This window comes from Carya illinoinensis, chromosome 16 (assembly GCF_018687715.1).
Source record: "Carya illinoinensis cultivar Pawnee chromosome 16, C.illinoinensisPawnee_v1, whole genome shotgun sequence".
NCBI classification, from domain to species: Eukaryota; Viridiplantae; Streptophyta; class Magnoliopsida; order Fagales; family Juglandaceae; genus Carya; species Carya illinoinensis.
In genome coordinates this window covers 2393047-2416883 of record NC_056767.1, presented here as the reverse complement: position 1 = coordinate 2416883, position 23837 = coordinate 2393047, and the positions used below count along the sequence as shown (strand labels likewise).

General features: G+C 37.9%; 3 protein-coding genes across 8 annotated transcripts; 2 read left to right on the top strand and 1 right to left on the bottom strand.

Moving 5' to 3' along the window:
* The first annotated feature begins 1480 nt into the window (after nucleotides 1-1480).
* LOC122299333 (ribosome maturation protein SBDS) lies at nucleotides 1481-5176 on the top strand. Of its 3 annotated transcripts, none has more exons than XM_043109550.1 (6): nucleotides 1481-1735; nucleotides 2416-2583; nucleotides 3079-3208; nucleotides 3331-3531; nucleotides 3732-3899; nucleotides 4588-5176. In XM_043109550.1, the coding sequence occupies exons 2-6, from the start codon at nucleotides 2450-2452 to the stop codon at nucleotides 5029-5031; spliced, it is 1077 nt and encodes a 358-aa protein (XP_042965484.1). In that variant the 5' UTR covers nucleotides 1481-1735; nucleotides 2416-2449; the 3' UTR covers nucleotides 5032-5176. The 3 variants fall into 3 exon arrangements, with proteins under 3 accessions (XP_042965484.1, XP_042965485.1, XP_042965486.1); XM_043109551.1 differs by having other exon boundaries at nucleotides 2342-2583; XM_043109552.1 differs by lacking the exon at nucleotides 1481-1735 and having other exon boundaries at nucleotides 2441-2583; nucleotides 3079-3245.
* Nucleotides 5177-5709: 533 nt separating this feature from the next.
* LOC122299335 (thioredoxin M-type, chloroplastic-like) lies at nucleotides 5710-6830 on the top strand. Its single transcript, XM_043109553.1, has 2 exons — nucleotides 5710-6061; nucleotides 6374-6830. Exons 1-2 carry the CDS (start codon nucleotides 5830-5832, stop codon nucleotides 6691-6693), a joined length of 552 nt encoding a protein of 183 aa, XP_042965487.1. The 5' UTR covers nucleotides 5710-5829; the 3' UTR covers nucleotides 6694-6830.
* A 2507-nt stretch (nucleotides 6831-9337) lies between these two features.
* On the bottom strand, nucleotides 9338-22765 carry LOC122298562 (transcriptional corepressor SEUSS). Of its 4 annotated transcripts, XM_043108372.1 has the most exons (11): nucleotides 22379-22764; nucleotides 21221-22012; nucleotides 20412-21136; nucleotides 20202-20321; nucleotides 19878-19926; nucleotides 19432-19646; nucleotides 19264-19332; nucleotides 16961-17058; nucleotides 16070-16163; nucleotides 12845-12914; nucleotides 9338-10611 (listed from the first exon to the last, which is right to left on the bottom strand). In XM_043108372.1, exons 2-11 carry the CDS (start codon nucleotides 21486-21488, stop codon nucleotides 9674-9676), a joined length of 2646 nt encoding a protein of 881 aa, XP_042964306.1. In that variant the 5' UTR covers nucleotides 21489-22012; nucleotides 22379-22764; the 3' UTR covers nucleotides 9338-9673. The 4 variants fall into 4 exon arrangements, with proteins under 4 accessions (XP_042964306.1, XP_042964302.1, XP_042964303.1 ...); XM_043108368.1 differs by having other exon boundaries at nucleotides 20412-22012; nucleotides 22379-22765; XM_043108369.1 differs by having other exon boundaries at nucleotides 20412-21965; nucleotides 22379-22765.
* Between the last annotated feature and the right edge of the window lie 1072 nt (nucleotides 22766-23837).

The window sequence follows — 23837 nt, the reverse complement described above, 5'->3', positions numbered from 1 at the left end:
CATGACATCGACAGTTGTCCCAACCATGAGATCTATCTGGAGGTACTCCCTCAATTTGTAAGTCCTAATCCAACGATAGAAGGGGAGGAGGAGGTCGATCCACTGGACCCAGGTCACGCTCTGCAGCTTCAACGTCCATTTAGAGAAAATGAAGACGACGGCAACTTGTTGGGGTGCTGCAACAGAATGATTTTCACGGACCGGGTCGACGTCGGCATTAAGTAGTCTGACTCTACAAGGTTGGGTGAGCTGGGCGATGCATACGTTATCTCCATGAGCACCGCTGACGCATCTAGGTGGCCCAGGATGGTCCACTTCCATGATCATGAGAAAGAGAAAATCATTTTAAATAAATAAATAAAACCACAAGAAATTTTTCCCCAAGAATTTGAGTTAATTTTAGCTGGAGGAAGATTAGAAAGAGTCGCACTGAGATTTTGATCTCTCGCACCCTCAGAAGTGGGAAACCATATAAATGGGTTTCTGTCTGCGTTTCTTCCCCTTCTCACATTTGTCTTTGTCATGTTTTTTTTCTATTTCTTTAATGTCAGTTAATGTCAAGCCATATCAGTTGACTGCACGGCGTCTACATTAGACGATTGTGCATAAAAGAGTTGTAATTAAAGTCTCGTTTAGTTACACAGATGAGATAAGATGAGATGAGATGTTTTAAATAGTAATGAATAAAATATTATTATAATATAATTTTATAATATTAATTTTGTACTGAAATTTAAAAAAGTAAAATTATTTATTATATTTTATACAAAAATTTAAAAAAATTATAATAATGAGTTGAGAAGAGATAAGATAAGGTTTTTAATTTTGTGTAACCAATCCGGACCTTAAAATCGAAAATCTTCAATTGAAAAAATTATTTAAAATAAATATATTCTTAGCTCTATTTTATTTTTATTTTTTAATTAAAAATTACTAAAATTGCTTAATAGAAGGGTCGGAATTCACCGTGCCGAGATACAGTTCTAACCGGCACGACATAGTGGACATTCCGTTCCCGACTAAATTTTGGCCTTTTCGGCCGGATTTCGATATTCCGGTCTGAAGTATACCAAACAGCATTTTCGTGAATAACTTAAAAACTGGGGACAAAACGATAATTCCGCTTCCCGTTCGACTTCTCCCGTTCTTCACCCCTTCCCTGCGAAATACCTAAGTTCTAACTTTCTCATTCTTATATTTGCTCTTTATCAATCTGTCTCCTGTCACAGGTGGCGGCTAGGGCAAAAGGATAGAAGAAGAGGAGAAGAGAGAGAAATGAGATCGTGGCTTAGGGCAACAGACGTTGATGAGGCTTCGTGGGCTTTGACGATGAGCCTGTATTAGGTGTTAATGAGCAGATGAAATGATGAGCCTTATAGTCATACATTCGGGGCCCAAGGCCCGTAACTGTAAATAAGCCCTAGTGCCTATTGTCATACGGTCAGATGGATATATACGTGACGGGGATGTACAGAGGATAATATCAAGAAATTACATAAGAGTTCAGTTACAGTTTTGCTTCTTCTGTCTTTCTCTCTCTCTAATTCTTCTTACATATTTCTCTCTCTAGTTCTTGGGCGCGACATCTCCACTCTTTAGTATCTCCACGCTCCGACGCCAACGCCACCTCCACAACGTCGTCGAAGCTCGGTCCGCTCGTGTTGCTTGATCGGCTCCGTCGCAGCTCGCTTTCCTCCGCCGCACGTCGACGTCCACCGCCCACTCCACGCCACAGGTATTTACTTACTAAACGATTTTGCGAAAAACCCATGTCTAAATCCGACAAGGACCCTGGAGATTGACTATATTTGTACTCCGCAATGTTAGATTGACATTGTTATTCCTTCCTGCGTTACTGCGTATCCTTATCTTTCTGCTGCTGGTAAATTGCAATTTATTTTTCCCGTTTCAGAGAAACTGTGATTTTGTTTTGTTTTTTGGATTTTAGGTGGGTGGTTTTCATCCAAATCTCATTCTTTCGTACTCCTCTTTTTCTAATTGTTGTTTTTATAAAAGGCAGTTATTTATTCTTTATCTGGAGGAAGTAAAAAATTAACTCGGAGTTCCTAGAGTCAACATAAAAACCCATCATTCCAGTTTTCATATCTGTGTGTTTACAAGTTACCAAGGTTGTTTTGGAGAAGAAGAGATTTGTTTTCAAAGAAGCTTTGTCTCGGACATATCCAGAACCAGAATTAGCCAACTAAAACACGAAAAGCAAAATCCTTACTGGGTTTTTTGGGTTGTTTGAACTAGTCCTAATAATTTCATATCCCAGTGACCAGTGTCCTGGTCCTATTTAATTTGGGGATCGGGATAACATTTGCTTGAAAAACTTTAGACGTGATCGGATCGCGATAAGCAACGTCGCCAAATAGAACGGGTTTGATCGTCGTTTTTGCTTTGTGGGAGCAGGGAGCCAGTTGAAAGGCAAGAAAAAGGAGGAAAAATGTCTCGGATACTGGTGCAGCCGGTAGGGCAAAAGAGACTAACGAATGTCGCTGTGGTCCGCCTCAAGAAGCGCGGCACTCGCTTCGAGATCGCCTGCTACAAGAACAAGGTTCTCTCTTGGCGTTCTGGCTTGTATGTCTCTCTCTCTCTCTCTCTCTCTCTCTCTCTCTCTCTCTCTCTCTCTCTCTCTCTCTCCTTTTATGGAACCCTAGTTTTTTACGTTTATTGGCCAACCATATATGTATGTATATATGCTGTCCTCTATAGCAAACCTCAGTTTAGAATTTAATTTAACATTGAATGTAAATGCCCAAACATTTTTTTGATAAGTAATAAGAGAGTTTATTAATGCAAGTAAATAGACATAGTCAAAGTACACAGGAAGTACACTAGCAGAAACACCTAAATACAAGCTAGGGATTAGGGAAGTAAAGTCTGAAAGTAAAACATTTAAATTTTCCCCATTCAGTACATGAGCAAATATTTACGAATACATTGTTGTCTGAGATGCCGACTGAATATAGATTTACCTAATTTAGTGCTTTGATATCTTTCACTTATTCCACTAAGATTTGAACGTTTTGATATGTGAATGGTCACCATTGTGATGAGATATTTTGGGAACAGCGAGAAAGATTTGGATGAAGTGTTGCAGTCACAGATAGTTTATTCAAATGTTTCAAAAGGAATTCTTTCCAAGTCAAAAGATTTGATTGCGGCTTTTGGAACTGATGATCAGGGAAAAATATGCTTGGAGGTCAGTGAGATGGTTAATTTATTCCACTGTTGCAATGGTACGTGTCATATGCTCTGTTGCCCGCTGAGTACCAGTAAAGGTCTAATGTTGGTTTCATTGAATTGTATATGTATTGGTGGCAGATTTTGGATAAAGGAGATCTTCAAGTGGCTGGGAAGGAGAGAGAATCTCAGTTATCTAGTCAGTTTCGGGATATTGCGACCATTGTTATGCAGAAGACCTTCAATCCTGAAACTCAACGTCCTTACACCATTAGCATGATTGAGCGACTTATGCATGAAATTCATTTTGCTGTTGATCCACATGGTAGCTCAAAGAAGCAGGTAAATCTATTTGCTGCATTTGGGTCTGTAAATTTTGACAAAGGGATTGATGGTATTAAATTTGGTGGAATTTTTAAACCTGCACATGTCAGTTTTAAGATGGTACAAAAGGATTTTAGTTTTTTCTCACTGCCATCTCCTCATTGAGAATGTATGATGCATAAATATTTTGTTCTCTAGCAATGACACAACTTATGCAGGCTCTGGAAGTAATACATGAGCTTCAGAAGCACTTTCCAATAAAACGGTCGCCAATGAGATTACGACTCTATGTTCCAGAAAAGAATTATTCCTCTCTTTTGGAGAAGCTGAATATCTGGAATGCTACCATTGTTTCAAAAGATGATTTTGGAAGTCAGCCGTCTATTGTAAGTCTGGGTTCTTTTTATCTGTTTACAGATGTCTTGACTGCCAACTATAGTAGGCTTTTAAGTTATGATCTATTCATTTCCTTTTCCCGTATCAGTTTTTAGTGCTAGTTTACTATTAACCATCATGCCTGTTCAAATTTCAAAGTAAGGATTTGCATGCACGTGCTTTTGGGTGTTGTAAAAGTTATATCTACATGGAAAGAATGAAAATGAGTAAATTGAATAGCAGTGGTTTTATCAAATTGCACCCATTTATATATCGGGAGTGTGAAGCTTGTGATATATAGATTAGACATATAGATTAGACCGAATAGCAGAGACTGAGCGGCGTTTCTGTTATTCACTATTCGTTTTGTTGATGTAGGTTGTGTAGGTTTGTCTATCATAATTTAGCTACATAAGTATACCAGATCTAGGATCAAATATCACCTTCAGAGGTCCTAGTAGTCTCCAATTAAGCAAAAGAAAGTTACTTAGGGATTTTTCATAATCTGTTGCTAAATTCAAAATACCACCAGTTGGTACACTTCAATCATGTAATTAGCTTGGTAGAGTCATGTACACTTATGACCGCTGATCTATTATTATAACTTACTATTGTTCTATACTACTTCTTACTGTCATGGGATTTGTTATACGAAGCAATCTATCTACCCTAATGTTCAATATTTGTGTCGGTGTGCAGGTTTGTGAAATTGATCCTGGTTTATATCGGGACTCTAGTGAATTTGTGAGCAATTTGCAAGGACGGTTTGAAGTTCTTGCACACTCTGTGCATGTGGAGGGAGATACCCATGCAGATGATTATGATGATTATGCCGACGGGCTGTCAGTCTTACCCAAGGAATCTGCTAAACATACGTCTGAACTAAGCGAGAAATTCCAAAAACAGACCACTGTTTCTGTTGAAAGTGGGAATGCCAAGGGGGAGGGGAAGCAAAATAAGTGCAGTACATGCAATGCATTTTTTGGGGATTCCAAGGAGTTCAGGGATCACTTCAAGGGTGAGTGGCATAAGCATAACGTGAAGCGCAAGACCCGGCAACTCCCTCCCCTTACTGAAGAAGAGTGCATGGTTGACGCTGAAGCTGGTGACTCGAGGGCAGATTTGAAGGATTATTCATTTTAAGACTGGATGGTTAATTTCCACACATGTATTAGATAATAGTAAAAGATGTTTTGTGCTTGCTTATCAAAAAAAAAGTAAAAGATGTTTTATGCTGGTGTTTGGATTCCCCTAAATAGAAAATATATGAGAGAATCATTTTTCGCTAGTATCAAATCTTCTTCCCTCTCTCCCAGCATTAGTGCTTTGAGTCAGTGTGGTATCTTGGTTTTTGGTACACGCAACATTATTTATGCAGTGAATCTGTATGTGGAAAGGATATATTATAATCAAAAGGGGACAAGAAACCAGAAAGGATATGTAGAGGGATTCCAATGGCTTTGCGCGTATTAAAATCTTAACATGGTTGTTAATGATCAATTTGTAATACATCATGCTTGCCCAAAGGATTGGGTTAGAATTAAGAGTGAAAATAATGGAAATACTAGCTACTATTGAGGCATGTTGAAGATAGCAAGTAATAGTCCTATAAACCCTTAAGCTGAGAGCCATCTGTGAACATAAAAGCAGTCAAAGCTGATGAACGGATGAGAAATTTGTGGTCCTCCAATGAAGGGTGGTCGATAAATCCTGGAAAGTGGGATGATTTGGATTTCTGCATCTGTCTATAAAAGGAGAGTGTTTTGGGTAATTTTGATGACTTTACGAGTGGTACAAATTGTGAGTTTCAGTACATAAATGTCATCCACATGTATTTGAGCACTCTTGCGACCATAGAATCTTGTAATAATATCCACTAGAAAATCTTGTAGTCATACTCTTCACAAAACCAAAAAAATATTGTAATTGTTGAGGGAAAAAATGGCTCTGGAGAACTGTTTTCAAGTGAGCACCGTTTGCACCACCAGAGCTGCTGCTTTACAATGTTATCATCCATTTTATTCAAAAGAAAAACTTCATTTGCCGATATGTAGCGGATTGAAGAAGTCCATACTTACATCCTCTTTATCATCTCCATCTTATCGTCATTCCCTCAAAAGCAAACCCCAAAAATTGAGCATTGTCTGCAAAGCTCGTGAAGCTCTGGATGAAGGTTAGCTGCTAAACTCTTTAATAACTCAAAGCAAAATATTGTAGCCGAAGCAGCAAAACAACCGAGGGGGTGTGTGTGGCTTTTTTGTTTTTTTGTCTTCATTTTAGCTAAGTTTTTAAGAGTTACTACTGCAACTGCCTTTGCCTTCTTCCCCCATCATATAATTGTTGAATGCTGAGAACGAAAACAGAAGGCAGTCAGAGATTCAGTAGTTGTCATTTTCTCTCAAAGGTTACTCCCCCAATATCTCCTACTATTTTCAGAGAAAATTTACAATCCTTTTAATTGATACAAATACTTGGAAATCTGCAGTTCAAGTGGTGACAGATTCAAGCTGGAATAACCTTGTAATTGCAAGTGAAAACCCAGTTCTGGTGGAGTTTTGGGCACCATGGTGTGGACCATGCAGGATGATTGCACCTGTAATTGATGAACTAGCAAAAGAATATGCAGGAAAGATCCTATGCTGCAAGCTCAACACCGATGACAGTCCGAACATCGCCACTAAGTATGGAATCAGAAGCATTCCAACTGTGCTGTTCTTCAAGAATGGAGAGAAGAAAGAGAGTGTGATTGGTGCAGTGCCAAAGTCCACCTTATCTACTACCATAGAGAAATATATAGAGGCCTGAAAACAGAAATGAAAAAACAAACATTTCCTTTTGGGGAAAGGGCACTAATGTTATGTTAATGTTATCATTGTACTCAAAATATCTCCTTCATTTTGTACATGTTATTACTCTATAACCACCCTGCATTCGACAATGCATATTCAGTCTCTCTCAGGAACTCCTAAATATCAAGTATTTTTTAGATTGTAGTTTCTCAAACCATACCCGGAGAGTCTCAAGAGTGGAGGCTGGAACTTGTGTGTTTGTGTGGATTGTACATGTGCATGAGTTTATAACTTTATACAGAGAAGTGATAGTACAAGTTCAGCACAATTTTGCAGATCAGATTGTTGCTTTGTGCATGTAGATGCGTGGACTGCTAGCTAGGGCGCTAAAGGGTGTATCGTCAATAGAAGACTAACATCGATTTTTCATGCTTTTCTTAAAAAACATGCATACACCAAATCATTCTCAATGAGAATTAAAAGAAGGCCACTAACGGGTGGATCTGCATGCTGTAGAAAAATGGAGAAACAAAATGGACGAAAATTGAACGTAAAACTAACAAGATGGTGGCACTCCCGTGAGGGTATTTGTCCCACAAGTTGGTGATGAACAAAGTGAATTTGAGTGCTTTGAATGCGCACTAATGACCCTTATTTATAGGCCAGGAGACACTAGTTGGCAAGTGTCACAACCATTGACAATACAATGGTTTGTAAGTGACATAACCTTTTAATTAAATCAAAAGGTTGTATCTTTTAACACTTCCCTAACCATCACCCCAAGGAAACCATCATCATGGAGAGGGTGTCATTCCAAAGGGTACACCGTTTGGTGTTCACACCCATTTTGTTGGTTTTATGTTCAAGTCAAATTATATATGTTATATATATATATATATATCTGAATAAAAAATAAAAACTCAAAAGAAAATTACACTTTGTATTCCTCAACTGCCATGAATTGGTAATATGGGCTCCAAATTTTCAAAATTGGCTGTTGAAAATTACGTTTTTAATTAAGATTTGACCATGTCAAAATTTGATAGTTAGGAACAACAGTTTTAAATTTGATAGTTAGGAACAATAGTTTTTATTTTTCTAAGCAAGCTCAATATATTATAATTAAGAGATACAGAAATACATAAGGGGTAAGGGGAGTACATGTGATTCTCCATCGCATTATACGTCGTCGCAAAACTCCACTCTCCCAAAAGAGTACATGTGAATCTTGTGCAAGGGATAAAAGTAAAAAAAGTGAGACTCGTGAGTTGTGGCGGAGAGAGACCGCCAAGAGACCAAAGATGAGGTGGTGATTGTCAAGCGCTAACGGTTTGAATATTTTACTTAACTCTTTACTTGTAAGAGCATCCTAGCAAAATTTGAGAAAAACAGTAAGAAAAGTAATAAAATAGAAGTGAAAATGGACGAATTACAATTTAAACTAACTCCAGTAGACTTCGACATATGTGACGGCGCATGGTGCCCACATGCCTATCTCTTTGCAACCTCAACAATCAGATCTATAGGATCTGATGGTGGCGAGTTCATTGGTCTAGTGCTTGAGGACCACGCCATGAATTTTGTTGGTTTTACGTTCAAGTCAAATTATATATGTTATATATATATATATATATATCTAAATAAAAAATAAAAACTCAAAAGAAAATTACACTTTGTATTCCTCAACTGCCATGAATTGGTAATATGGGCTCCAAATTTTCAAAATTGGTTGTTGAAAATTACGTTTTTAATTAAGATTTGACCATGAACAATAGTTTTTATTTTTCTAAGCAAGCTCAATATATTATAATTAAGAGATACAGAAATACATGAGTAAGGGGTAGGGGGAGTACATGTGATTCTCCATCGTGTTATACGTCGTTACAAAATTCCACTCTCCTAAAAGAGTACATGTGAATCTCGTGCCAGGGATAAAAGTAAAAAAAGTGGGACTCGTGAGTTGTGGCGGAAAAAGACCGCCAAGAGACTAAAGATGAGGTGGTGATTGTCAAGCGCCAATGGTTTGAATATTTTACTTAACTCTTTACTTATAAGAGCATCCTAACAAAATTTGAGAAAAACAATAAGTACTAAAATAGAGATAAAAAAAGAACGAATTACAATTTAAAGTAACTCCAATAGACTTCAAAATCTGTTACAGCGCATGATGCCCACATGCCTATCTCTTTGCAACCTCAACAGTCAGATCTATAGGATCTGATGGTGGCGAGTTTGTTGGTCTAGCGCTTGAGGACCACACACAGCGATTTTCATGACACTACCACTTCTCTCTAACCCATTCGCAACCTAAGAGCCTTCTTGTGCCAAGCATGCCTCTCGCATATTGCCAGAAAATTTCAAATCTAATAATTTAGAAAGTTTTAATAATTTAGAAAGTAAATTAAAAATAAAAACAGAAAGAAAAACAAAGATGGTTTGATACCGCAGTGTAACTTTCACAGATCCAAAGCAACATATGCATACCAAGAATCCAATTGTATCTGATGTTACCATTTGAGCAAGGCTTAATTAGGGTTTTCTTGTAAGAAAAATATCTTAATTGGTTGCTAAATTTGACCTCAATTGAAGATTAAAAAAGATATGCCATCTTAAAAAACCAACTGATTAGCCATAAACTCTAAATGTGAGTAATTAGCATGTGAAAAAAATGGACTCAAAATATTGATTAAGAGGAAAATTAAAGTGTACTATTTAAAGTTACACCAAGTGCAACTTAAACCTACCTCATATACATATATATATTAAGTACATTTAAAATCACAGCAACTTAGCCCCTTCAGCCACAACCAGCCACCAAATTTCCTTTTTATATATGAAAAACAGATTAGTACAAAGTGGGAGCAAAACCCTGCAAAAATCTCGCCGTATACAACCATCTTCACACAGGGCAGCAGGCAATTCTACCATTTCGCATGCTGCACAAGCAGCAGCTGTAATCAAGAACAGGAATATCAGTGTGATCAACAAAGCCTTTCTCATGGGGACGGTTTCCAATCAAACTGGAGATTATTAAACCCGTTAAGTGCTCCTAGCCCATTAAGCAGCTGGTTTCCCAAATCCTGTTGATGATTCATGCTTTGGTCTCGAGCCATGGATGCCATTCCTACCCTTCCATTCATGGCAGAATTATTTCCCATCGCCGCTCTGATTCCATTAACCATGGCAGACTGACCAGGTCCACCCACGGTACCAAATCCAGGACCCATACCTGAATTACTGTTAACAGTTCCATTGCCCATCAAGTAGTTGCCACCGTTGAGACCTGCGTTGCTGCTTGTCGGCAAAATCCCATTAACATTTTTCATGTCATTCCCCAAAGAACCAACACTAACCATACCAACTGTGCCATTAAGTTGGTTGGACATCATCACCTCATGTAGGATTTTCTGAACAGAGCTCTGTGAATCACTTGGGTCGGCCTCGCTGGAAAGCACTGGCTGTTGCACGGACATATTTGCAGGTGAATTCGAGGTACTCATATGGTTGGCAGCTGTTAAGGCACCGTGCGCTTGCGGTGGATTGTTAGATGATGGTGTTGGTGATTGAAACGGAGATGGATTGGGCTGTGCCTGTGGAATAGTACTGGATGAACCTGGGGAAGGAATTTGAACAGAACTTCCACCATAAGGACTGCTTGCATTCATGGAATTTTGCTGTCTGGAGTTCATGGAGTTTTGATGGAGAAGCCCAACAATTGTGCTTGCTGAGGTTGACGTGGATGATGCATTGAGGGAATTATTATTTACACCAGACGCACCATTGCCAGCAGCAAGTTGCATAGCAGCAACCTGGACGGAGCTTTGATCACTGTTTGAGTTCTGGGCCACTTTATGATGCTGTTGTAGCTGTTCCTCAGGCTGTTGAGACTGACTATGCGAAGTACTTATCCTCCTAGGATACTTGGCCAAGCTTTCTGAGAAGAAACAGAAAAAAATGAGCTACCCTTGGCATTTGAAAACCCAAAGTACAGTTGTGATGTGCATCTTGCAAATAAAAATCCAGAAAACACGCAAAACAAAAAAACAAATAAATCTATGAGGCCATTGGAATACCCACACACTTGCATGTTACGAAATATTAACTATGAAGAGTTCGGTAGATTTTTTACGTGCATACACACAGGAAAAAATCTATTTTCCAACAGAAGACAGCAAAATAGTTTGGGGTCGAAGGGAGCAGCTCTTCATTTGTCAGTATTAGGTCCACAATGTTGAAAACTGCCACCACAGACTTCCCTCGCATTTGAAAAGCCTAAATCTATCAACAATAACATTCCCTTTTACTGTTATAACTACACTATCTTTATGAGCAACAATAAAGGCATATTTGCAGATCTGATATTTTAACACAAAAGGCACATCCCCAACTTTAAAGAGATCTAGGGGCCCGATGGGCTACAAGACAAGAAAATTTAACGTTGAAGATTTCTAGTTAAACAGTTCTGGGAATATTACCCACTGGTTTTGAGAAACTTAAAAAACTAAGATATCATATCCACTCAATAAATCCCTTTAAGAACAATGGTTTGCCTGAACATGAGCCTCCAAGTTACCCTGTATATTGGATGTGATAGGGAACACAACACGTATTATAAAACACAGAGAGATCCTTTGCTTCTCTTGAAAGATCATACAGCTTCCCCATACCTATGGACCAGTCATTTCTCTTCTTTTTTTTCTCATACGATCATTTCTTTTCTTTTTTTCTTTAAGAAGTATCTGAGAAAATCATTTCTAAAAGCACCAAAAGGAAATATTGGAAGCCTGGCCCGAATCTTGGTTTGGAGATGCTAATGGGGCAGAAATCGAAGTGGGGATTTCAGCCTCTAGACAAAGGAGCTCTAAAATCATGTTATTGGCTGTCCAAATTTCAAATGGTTTAGTAATTAGAAGATCCATTCAACATTTTTTTATTTTTGATGTGTTATAAATCTATGTAATGGAACCATCCTTGACTGCTCCAAACACATCAACCATAGATCTGCTTAGAGAAGACCTTAAAAAGACACCAATTACAAACCAAATATGTCGCAAGGCCAGGTTTCCACACTCCTGATTCATTGACAGAGGATGGAAAAAGAAACTAAGCAAAGCTCTATTAATGGAGAGAGAAAATTCAGTTTTTGCACTATGATAACAGTGGCACCGTGCACCAATGATCAAGCCCTGTAATAAGTTTTCGTGCACCTATGCAAACAAGAGAGGCAGGGGAGTGTAGTTTCCAAGATTGATTTGCTCAGAAGCTCATTCCAATCAAGTGACAGCTAATATGTAGAAGAATTTCAATCCAGTCTGTCCATTTCACCTCCCCCATATATGGAAAAGAGGGAGAGCATTGGGTAAGCCGGGCACTGCATGAACTGCTTGGAAATATGGCAACTACAAAGTTACTCGTTGTATCTTATCCAAAATCTCATACCATTTCCTGACAGCACATGCAGCATTCTTATTTAAAGGCCTCATTTCTCCTAGCCCATCCAATTTTTCCAGATCTCTCATCATTGTTACTAGAGTCTTGCTAAAGAGCAAAATGATTACTCTACCGTATGCAAGCAATAATAAAGTTTACAGACTCCTGAAGCTGAATGCTCCAAATGTCATGAAAACCAAAAGGAATAGCTTGATCTCCAGCAAGTGCAGAATATTTGACATTTAACAAAAAGAAGTAATGCCTAAATAAAGTGAGCAACCGTCCAAAACACAACAGGAAAAGAGTCATGGAAATATACTTTGTTGATTTACACATTAACAGCTAACCATTATGTAAACAGCATAAAATTTGGGGCCACTACTACATCTTCCCTACGGATTTGTTTTGGGTTTTGAGAGGCAGGGTGCACATTAGGGTCACAAGAAGATTCTGCCGCTAAAGTCTTCAATTGCTTAAAATCAAGGAAATAAACTTTCTGCAATTTCTATGACAAATTTACCCCAATAAAGTCACATTAGATTCATCAGTTCGATGGTATAGCAATACTTATCAAAAGGTAGCATAGCAATACTACCATGGAGCTAGGTAAGAGTTTCCCAGCTTCATTTCTTTGATCTGACATTCTAACATTACTCTCGGCCTTAGTAAAAGACCACCGATGAAACAAATACGTAAAGGTAAAAGTTTTAATGAAAAAAAATTTGCAGGAAACTTACCCATAGGTCCTGTCCCTTTTTCCCAGCTATAATCAATCAAGTCTTTCATACTATTAACCACTTCTGATATCTGCAAGCACGAGAATGATATTAAAGAACAGAGTGATGAACACTGCACAGAATTATTAGTAATATAGTTCAGTAACTGCTCAGAAGCTATTATTTTTTAGCCTCCAAAAAATCCACAGTTAAGCATTTTAACCAGTGCTTACCATTGTTGTCTAATGTCATAAAAGAAACTATCGCAATAAGAGATAAGTCCTAGGTACTAGGGCTTTGTGAGCAGCAAAAGCTCCAAATGTCTCTCAAACACAGAAAAGATCTCAGCATACCTTGTTTGAACTGCTAGACTTTTACATAGAAAGAGAAAATTTCAAGCACTGACCCCAAACAAAGGAAAGAACCTAATCCAAGTCTTGATGAAGTAGTTGATCCTAAAGGAAAAGCATATCCTTAATGATGTAGTAACATGGACAAAGTTCATCATGTCATGATGAACCCTGTCAACAAAAGCAGAAGCTTTTATTAGTAAGGTTAGTCAGTGGTGGTCATCCCACGACTTCCAAGGAACTCCAAGCTTTCTTGGCTCTTAAATTAAATGCTTTTAAGAATGATCTAAAAAAGGCTTGAAATGAGCAAATATTTGGTAATGAGGAGCATAGAAGAAGTCTCTCTTGGAGGAGTTACAAGTTTTGAAAGGTGTGGAAGATGAGCAAACATTATCTTAAGAATAGCTAAAAATGAGCGAATGTTATCTTAAGAATAAAATCCAAGAAAAAAGCACGTGACCAGTAACCTAGAAAGGGCACCAATAAAGTTTTCCATCGAGTGGCTAAGTCGAATAAGAGAAACAACACAATTGAGATACTTTTGATTGATGATGGCGGTCTCCTCCAGCTGGTTAGAGATTAGAAATCACATTGTGCTTTATTACGAGAATGTGTTTTCAGAGCAGTTTGCTTCAAGGCCCAACTTTGACAGATTAGCACTTGAGACCATAGTGGAAGATATTTCCTTGTGGCTTGAAAAGAGTCAGATTCTCATAGTGGTAAAAAGTATGATCACTAATAAAGCACCAGGCCTGAACAATTTTACTATTGTATTCCTTCAAGCTCATTAATCAAAGACATCATGAAGGTATATCTGAGGATTTTCATACCAATAGCAAATTTGAAAAAAGAAGGCTTACAAATGTTGATTGAGGTTTTCGTTATTATTTTCTTTGAAGAGATAACAATTTTGAATAGCTCATTGGTATCTCTGTATTAACTTTTATACATTAGTGAATGTCAGTCCCTTGTCTTCTTCAATAGTTCTTGAGGTTTGTGACGGTGATCCGTTGACTCCATTAGTTTTCATTATTTTCATGGAGTCGCTGAGCAAATTGTTTTTTTTTTATAAGTCTCAACAACGTTAACTTATCAGCCACCATCAATGGAGAGACTGGTTTTTTCTGTGGCGGCAAGTAATATTGGTGTCCTAAACATTTTCCTTTTGTTTGTAAATGATACTTCAATATTTTGGGGGGCAAACTTGGCCCATCATTGTTCTTTGAGAGCCCTTTTCTCATGCTTTGAAGTTGGCTAAGTCGGAGCTGTTTCCTGTGGGTAATGTTTCAATGCAGATAGTCTAGCCCACATATTGGGATTGTGAGATTGAGAAGGCTGAGTGTCGATTGGCTGGTTGGGAAATGACATATTTGTCTAAAGGTGATCAGGTCAACTTGATCAAGAGCATCCTATCTAATTTATTTTGAGAGTATGCTATCTTATTTGCCCACATATTTGTTATCCATGGTTTACTTTTCCCACTGGCATGACCAATCGAATAGAGAAGCCACATCAAGCCTTTATTTTATTTTATTTTTATGAGATGAGGAATTTTGGAGATCATGCAATGCAACACATCTTTAATTAAGATAATTAAAAAAAAAATCGGATAAATCTTGGCCCCATGTTACACGTTCCAGTATCAGGTAAATCGATTTTCACTAATGGCCCCTAGAAATTGTTTGTACCCAAGGCCCTTACCACGTGAGCCAATCCCTAGGGGTTACACAACAAGACTTTTATGGAGAAGACTAAGTGAAGAGTCCAAATTCTACTTGGTTAACTAGGTCAAGGTGTGCACTCCTTATCTCTATGGGAGATTTGGGAGTTTGAAACAAGCTTATGTTCCATCATGCCCTTCTAGGAAAGTAGCTCTAGCTTTAGCAATATGAGAGGGAGGCCTTGTGGAAAGCTGCAAAATTAGTGTGTGCAAGGGGTGGGTGGAGTTCTAATGAGGTATATGAGCCGCATGAAGTGAAGTTATAAACAATATCAGGACAGGATGGTTTTTCAAGCCATACCACATTTGAGGATGAGTTTTTCTAGTCATACTAGGCTTGAGATAGGTAATGGCCTTGGGACCAAATTCTGGCATGACATATAATGTGGCAACAAAGCCCTCAAGGAAACTTTACCAGAGATGCATAGTATCGCACATGCACAAGAGACTTTAGTGGCTAAGCTACTGGAATTCTCTAGTAACTCCTCTTATGCCTCGTTTCAATGTTGAGATGAGATGAGATGAAAATCTGTAAATGGTAGTGAAATAGTTCGAGTTAAGATGTTTTTTGAGATTTTGGGAAATAAGTGAAAAAATTGAATAAAAATCGTATAAAATTAAAATATTATTAAAATATTATTTTTGTTTTGAGATTTGAAAAAATTGAATTCTTTTTTGTGTTCTGTTTGGAAGTTTGCAAAAGTTGTAATAATTGGATGAAAAAGTTAAAAATTTGAAATTGAAAAGTATTTATATTTGAGTGATGTTTGGATGTTGAGATGAGCATCTCATCGCATCTCAACATCCAAACCAGCCCTAAGACGGTTAGTTTAACTAGGAGAGTAGCTCATAACTGGAAGGTTGATGTTCTCCAATTTCTCGTACTCTACTAGAAAATAACCAACATAGAAAATAGCTTGCCAAGATCAAAATACATTAGTACTCAAAAAAATAGAAAGAAAAGAAAAGAAAATGGTATTCCCTATATGGAAATTGCAAAGACCTCAAGCACAAATTACCCAACTACTAACCGCTTATTGTTGTTTTGCGTTTTACTTCATATTCCAAGTAAAGATGATTTAATACTCTTAAACATGGAACCCAAAGCATTCAACTTTTAAAGCTGGAGGAATAACACAAGAGATGCTAATAGCCCGTCTAGAAATAGGACATTACCTGAAGGCATCGAACATATCTCTTTGTATATCCTAAATCATTTACCAATGGCACTTCCAAGGCTTTCGCTAATTGTCGAGCCGATGCTACAAACCTAAAGAAAAATCACACAGAAAGAATTAATGAAAGGCCTTAAATGCCACACATCATTGGTCAAGTCCAAGGCAAGTCAATGACAAACTACTCTCACGTAATTCATACCGAGGTATACCTAAAATCATAAGCAGTAACCACAAGGCATACCTCAAAACCCTGCAGCTCGCAGGGAATTCTTTTTTTTCTTGAGGGGGAGGGGAACCAAAATTTGCAACCAACTAGTCACAATAAAATATAATACACTGGCAGCCTTATCTGACGAAGTATTTGAGAATCAAAACATATTTCATAGATGAAGCAAGTTTGAGAATCAAATGTTGTTGCAGATACTCAGCACAGTGCCAATGAAACATGGTTAAATCTTAACTTCTATTGCCGCCATACTCATGTTGCTAGTGCAATTAAAGCTACATGAAAATCATAAAATGTGTGCATTATGCATCAAGCTGAACTGCAAAAGACGTGCAGACCACCACTCCTCAAGTCAATTTAGATGGAAATAACTTCATCATTACCAATCTTAAGATGCTTGAGAAAACAGAAACAAGTGAAGAAAAGAAATGCGTGGACAGAGAGAGAGAGAGAGAGAGAGAGAGAGCTAAAAAACATTAAAACATTCTTATAAAAAAAAAAATATAGGGAATCCATAAAGTGTTTATTGCTTTTTTCACATTTTTACCCCTTCTTGAAAAGAAATTAATCAAACAGGTAAATTCCAGGAGCAAAAGTGAAGCACTACTCAAAGGCTCTTAGAGATAGCATACAAATAAGGAACCATAAAAGTCAGGGACTTACATGTTACAATTATTTTGCAACTCTGAAACAGATATATTGGACGATGCATTTTGAGTAGCAGCCTGGTATTTTTGAGCTGCAGTTCCTAGCTGACTAACCTGTGCACCACAAATACCGTCAACCATGATCAATATCTGGTAGTGGCAAAAGTGCTTAAACATACGTTATGACATCCAATCAATTACTTCAAATGCCAATTGGGGATGAGGAGAATTCGACAATTAATGGGTAATTTGCACATCCAATGAAAATGCGTGTGCCTACAGGTTATCAAAACCAGGATATGGTACATCTGAAATGAAACAACCAAGCTACAGTACTTATTTCATCTAAAACTAAAAAAAATCCATTGTATATCATTTCAATCAATGCCGGACGGGCTTCGGTTTAGACATCCAGTAATATGACTCAAAACTAAGTAAAGATAAAGCTGAAAATGAAAAATAAACAATCACACAATCTAGAACAATAATAGAAACAAGACATTTTTTGAAAGAGTAATATCATACACCACACTCTTATCCTATTTTCATCCACATCACCATTAAATGATAAAAAAAGCATGCAATAAATGATCATTCAACGGTGATAAATGTGTCACATCATATTTAATGGGATGAAAGTGGGATAGTATTATGGTGTATAGAATTTTCCTTTTTGAAAATTTCAGCAATAAGAAATAACACCCCCCCCCCCCTTTTTTCTTGGTGGTTTAGAAAGGCGAATCTAGCCTCCCAAATCAGCTTAATGATTGGGCTTCTCCCTTCCTTTATTAGCTGGTTCTTGTGTACTAGGCATTGCATTGCACGCATGGAGGGTGGTGGAAACAGGAGCAGCCATTGTATTCAGGATTAAGAGCTTCTTGGCTGAGCAATTGATGGCAAAGCAAGATCTGTCAGTCATAAAACGATCTGATCCATATGCATTGAAGCAATTAGGCATAACTTCACCCTATTAAAAGACAGAAGTATCTTGTTCTTAAGTGGCTAAGACCCACCAGAGGAAATGTCAAGTTGAACATAGATGGGAGCAGTCGCAGGAATCCAGGCCCGAGTGGTGGAGTAGGGATCATTGGAGATGCGAATGGAGAGTCTGTGGCTGCGTTCTGTAGGCACGGGACTCGGTCCAACTCAGAAGCAGAAGCTTTCGCTTTAGTAGATGGTCTGAAACTTTGCATGCAGCTAAATCTTTATGAGGTGGAAGTGGAATCTGACTCCTAGTTGATTTGTTCATGGCGGCAAAACGATTTTGAGGTTATATGGATAGTGAGGATTCAGGAACGCATGGGATCAAGCAAAGTCCTTTGCTAACCACATGGTTTTTCATGTATATCATGCATACTGTGAAGTCAATCAAGTAGCAGATGGATTAGCAAAAATTGGAGCTCAGGGGCAATCAACTGATGTCTTGGAGCTCCGTGACCTTCCTTGCAAATTTAAGGGGATGTTTGAGACCTGATAAATTGGGCCTTCCATATTTACATTGTAAATGATGATGACCATTAGTGGAGATTTTGTGTTACCACGGTATTCATCCACCGTAAGTGAGGGCTAATAATAAAATTGGGGCTACGACCTCTTTCAGAAAAAAAAAAAAAAAAAAAAAAAAGATTCACATGCGTTCTAGTAAACCCTTAATTAATAGGTTGAAGGTGCCCTACAAGCATTTGCATAGGATTTGTAGCACTTCCACATTCAATCCAATTAAATTTCTCCAATTATCAACATGCTTAAAAAGAAAGATTTCTCGACCATCTTTACGCCAGATTTGAGGCAAAAAGTTTACATGAATACTGACAAGAAGTGGAATACAAAAACAAAAGAAAGGAATCCAAACAATCAAATACATAAACAAGTCATTATCATAACCATCAAGGAAAGGACCTCCTAAATCCAATACATTGATCCCCACGTGATTCAAACATTAGCAGGCTAGCCAAAAGGAGCACACCAAATATACGAACTTCCTATTCATAACCCGTGTCTTTTAGAAAACCTAAATCTGCTCTACAAATTCTAGCACAAATGATTAGCAAACAAGCACACTTCTATTAAGAGTCTAAGACAGTAGTTGTAAACTATTTAACCACCTTACAGAAATATTTATTTACACCAAAACAAATGGTTGCCTCATTGTATTTTAAAAAGCAAGGTCTAGTTGTCACTGAACAAACAATATACCCCAATCAGCATATCAATCAGACAGTTAACTTGGTTCTCCAACAAAGATATCTTGCAGGAATCAAGTAGTCAACCGTAAAACAGAATGGCTTCTCTTGTCGCAAAATGATACTTCATCATTACCTGAGGTATAAGCAATCTTCGAGGGATGAGCTCTTCATGGCGCCGAGCACAAAATTCCCAGGAGCATATCTAGTCAAAAGGGTGACCAAAGACAAGAAAATGTCAATAGCAATGCATAAAGAATAACGCAGACATTACAGGTAAAGATGCCATTCTCTTCTGTGCAACCTTTAGGTCTGGAGAGAAAACTATTCGTAGCTGACCATCACGAACAACGCGAAGTTGCTCAAACACACTTTCCTGTATTGCTTTAGCATAGTCCAGGACAATCTGACCAGATGAATTCTCATATTCACGGGGCATATCAACATAAAGAAGTTCTTCCAAAGTACCACTTTCATACTTGATTTTGAAAAGCCTAGGAAGAACCTCAACAGTTGCTTCTACAGTAAACAGAATTCAGACACCAGTTAGACATGGAAAACTCCATCCATACACCAAATAAAAGTAGCAAGGAGCGTAACTAGTGACCATATTCACCAAAAATCAAAGATGCTAGTGAGCCAATAGCATAGTTTACATTTAAAAGACGACGCTAAATTAGAGCAGCAATGGGCACCAAGGAAAACAACATGGTATGAACAACAAACTTGAAAAATTAATTGAGAACATACCAAAACCACGGCCAGGCTTGCGGTTGCATATTTCACAGTGCCACACATCCTGAAAAATTCACAAGATTGATCATTTTCACTTGGACGAATATTTGAGTTAATAGGAATCCAAACGAGGATGAATGCACAGAGATTGAAGGGCTAATAATTTTTTTTTTTTATAAGGGCTAATAAAATTTTGAGAGCATGAATTGAAATTATTTACTTCAAACTAGCATGAAGGTGATATTAAGTATCAGTGGTGTATAGATACAAAAGATAAAGAACAAGAAGAGCCGCAGGTTTGCATGTCCTCTGGAGTAATTTAATGTCATTAGCAGCAACCTGAGGAAAAACTCCAGTTGTTTGCCGGCCACTTCCATACATAGAAACACACCATCTCTTTTTCGCATGGGGGGCAAAGTACTCAGCAACAAATTTCCTCCAGAACTCAATATTGTTGTCCTACACAAAGGTTTTATAAATTATTACAGACCATAACAGCCACACCAAATGAAGTATATAAAAGACTATAAATGGTTAAAAAAACCTTACTTCTGGCCTGTGTTGTTGCTGATACATGTAATGTGTGAGCCGCCTAGCACATGTCCCAGGTGCATAAACCGATTTTGTAGGAGGCCTCAAAGGCAAATTCTGCTGTTGAAACTGCTGTTGTAACTGGGAACGCTGCTGGGGCATTTTCAATAGTTGCTGCTGGTGGTGTTGCTGGTGTTGTTGATGTTGCTGTAGCTGCAAGAATCTTTGGTGATTCAAAATATTAATCTGGGCAGCAGCAGCAGCCTGAGGGGACTGCCTTGACATGTGGAGGAATTGCTGTTGCTGTTGCTGCTGTTGTTGCTGCTGTTGTTGCAGATATAAGGATTGATCAGGATGTTGAGGTTCCATTTTCACTGGCACCAGACTTCTCATTGTTTGAATTTGTTGTGGTTCCAGTTTCACTGGACGAATATTTCTTAATGATTGTAACTGCTGCTGCTGTTGCTGTCCATGCTGATCATTTGACACCTGGGGCTCCAACTTTACAGGTCCAACACCACCTCCCCCTCGAATTTGTTGAAATTGCTGCTGCTGCTGCTGCTGTTGCTGGTGGGAACCATGTGGAGCAGAGAACTGTTGCATTGCCGGCTGACCATGTTGGAAATTTTGGGATTCAAGTTGCTGGGACTGTTGTTGATCTGACATTAGCTGGTTACCAGAAGAGTTCGAGAATTGCTGACCCTGATTTTGCCCAGATGAAGAAGGGTTCACCATGTTCGAAGCTACAAATGAAGATGAAGGAGTATTAAAACCCATACCATTGCCAATACTAGAAAGTTGATCCGACTCAGCCCCAGTATCAATACCTCCACGCTGGCTACTTCCAGGACCTGAAAGCAAAGTATTCGGACCTCCATTTCCAAAAGACTGATTAAGAAGGGATGACATATTGGGCACGTTTCCCAGCATATTCATGTTATTAAACTGAGTACGGGATGACACAAGTGGAGGAAAAGCCGTCTGGGAAGGCATGGGACCCCCTTGACCTCCTAACATTCCAGAATTTGATCGCAAGAGTGAAGGTGAAACGGACTGGGTGCCACCAATTGGTGTGGGCGGCCCCGAAGGTACCATCTTTCCAGAAGCGCAAACTAAACACACTGACCGAAGTGCTACAACTATCTAAAACAACAAGAATCAAGAAACTACAATTACACAAGGCGTGAAAAACCAGACAAATTGCTCAAACCAGATAGCACTTCTCCGCAACATCCAAGGTCTTTGGCTTCAAAGAAGCTTATTGTGCACCAATAGAAGGGGGCAAGCTTTCTGCCTGTGCATATGGTGTTGACTTCTTCCAAAGGCAAGCCAAGTACCGAGACAGCCCAAAACCAAGGAATAAGCATCGATTCTGAACATACTAGAATTGTACTTTTTCTGCAAAACCAGCAATCTCCAAGCCGCTTCCGCATGAATCTCTGTATAATTTACGAATTTTCAGATCTACTACAGCTTCAACCATTGTACAAAAACACTAACCAATCCACAATCAAACATTCACTCCCAAACACAGATTCTGAATCTCAATTTCCTCACACTACCGGCCAACAGCTGCAACCAAATCCCAAAACAAACCCATGTCACCAAAATTCACAACCCTACAAAAGAAAACGAAAGTGAAACTTACTCATCAAAGAACAACTCTTTTTCTCACACCTCCGAGTTTAAGTTTCAAACATGAACACCCCCAAGCAATCCCAAAAAGCGCAAAATTGAAACTTTATCAAACAATAACAACAATCACGACTGCAAACAACAACCAAAGAGCTAAACAAATGCAGACAACAACTAAACCCGCATCGATCGATTCCCAAACCTTAACAATCAACGATCAAGAGCTTCCAATGAGCAATAACACACTCCAAAAACTCCCAGGACCTGACTATCAAACTTTAAGAAGGAAAAAAACGAAAAGCGAAGAAGACGGAATAAAATACGGAGTCAAAGACTACCCAAGGACTCACCGGAGTTGGAAATTGAATAGGTCACGAAGTCTTCAAAGCCCACCAACAAAACATCACAATGATAAAAAAGAATCCCCTAGAAAACCAAATTCTTTACATACGTATATTTCTCAAAATTACTTTGGCTAAAAATTGTGGCACGGAGAAAAAAACAAAGCCCAGAGCTCTCTTTTTTCTCTCTAGGGTTTCTTCATCTCTCAGTCTCTGCTCAGTAGACGCCCCCCCTGTTCCTCGCTGTATTCTTTTAGAGAGAGAAAGTAGAAAGTTTTAGAGAGAGAAAGAGTGTGTTTTTGCTGCCCTTGCGGACGTCAAAACTATATTCGATCCGATTCAATTTTCTTCATTCTTTCTCTCTCTACTGTGACAAATGAATAGCATTTTGTGACAAATGAAGTCAAATGCTATTCTTTCTCCCTGTACGCTTATTTATGTGCATCCATAGATAAATACCACCATCATCATCATCCATCATCACCGATGTTAAATGCTTTATTTACGGGATTGCCATGATTTGGTGTGTTGTTGGTACTCCTTGTGTGTGTTTGCTTGGACCCTATTATGGTACATCTGACTTTCATCTCTGGCTATCTCACTCATACCATCTTAAAATATTTTAATTATGTGCCTTTTTTATTAAAAAAAATTAGGATTATTAATCTAAAATCTAAGTGAAAATTTTTATTTTAAAAAAATTAATTCATTTTTTTAAAATAAATATGAAGAATTTGTATATCTTATAATTATATCTAATATTACTCTTATATAAAATTGATATTGATATAGAATTATAGATTATGATCCGTGCGCCGTTACTTTTTTACAAAAAAAAAAATATAAAAAAAACTTCTGTATCACCCTAACCTAATTTTATAACTTCAAATTAAATTATAACATATAAATTTTGTAAGGTATAGATGCGTTCAAATATAATTATTCTGAATCAAAATCTCATAATCGGTGTAATAGAAAATCTCAAAACAACGTAAAAACTTCGTCCTCGTATTTTTCGTTTGGATAGAGGCTTTGAAGAGCGAATGTGTAGTCGCATTGACATATTTGGAACAAAATTGACTTGTATATAGGCAAGAATAATGTTATAAAAAGACATTTTATAAAAGTTGTTACATAATGATGTAATGTTGTACTTCAAATTCTAAATGTTGGAGATGATGAACCACATGTTCCTAGTGTTTGATATATGAAAGCTGTGTGTGGTGTTTCCAATTTTAAACAATTGAGTTGTCAACATATGATATAAATATATATATATATATACACTATAAATCAATTTCAATAGATATAGTTCAAAAGTAGTACTGTCAGATAAAACTATATCACAGTTGGTCAACTATTCTAGCTCAACTGGTTCTTTTCCATTAATAGCCTTAACCAGGAAAGAGCTCTACTCCTGCATGGGTAAAAGATTTCAAAACCCTGACAATTTAAGAATAATTATATT

Excerpts from the sequence above, each read along its gene's own strand:
- LOC122298562 (XM_043108368.1), bottom strand. The coding sequence starts at position 21,488 with ATGGTACCTTCGGGGCCGCCCACACCAATTGGTGGCACCCAGTCCGTT. Across the intron at positions 19,927-20,201 it reads CAACTGGAGTTTTTCCTCAG|GATGTGTGGCACTGTGAAAT; the intron begins GTTGCTGCTAAT and ends TGAATTTTTCAG. Across the intron at positions 17,059-19,263 it reads GAAGATTGCTTATACCTCAG|GTTAGTCAGCTAGGAACTGC; the intron begins GTAATGATGAAG and ends TGTGGTGCACAG.
- LOC122299333 (XM_043109550.1), top strand. The coding sequence starts at position 2,450 with ATGTCTCGGATACTGGTGCAGCCGGTAGGGCAAAAGAGACTAACGAAT. Across the intron at positions 2,584-3,078 it reads CTCTCTTGGCGTTCTGGCTT|CGAGAAAGATTTGGATGAAG; the intron begins GTATGTCTCTCT and ends TTTTGGGAACAG. Across the intron at positions 3,209-3,330 it reads AGGGAAAAATATGCTTGGAG|ATTTTGGATAAAGGAGATCT; the intron begins GTCAGTGAGATG and ends TATTGGTGGCAG.
- LOC122299335 (XM_043109553.1), top strand. The coding sequence starts at position 5,830 with ATGGCTCTGGAGAACTGTTTTCAAGTGAGCACCGTTTGCACCACCAGA. Across the intron at positions 6,062-6,373 it reads TCGTGAAGCTCTGGATGAAG|TTCAAGTGGTGACAGATTCA; the intron begins GTTAGCTGCTAA and ends GGAAATCTGCAG.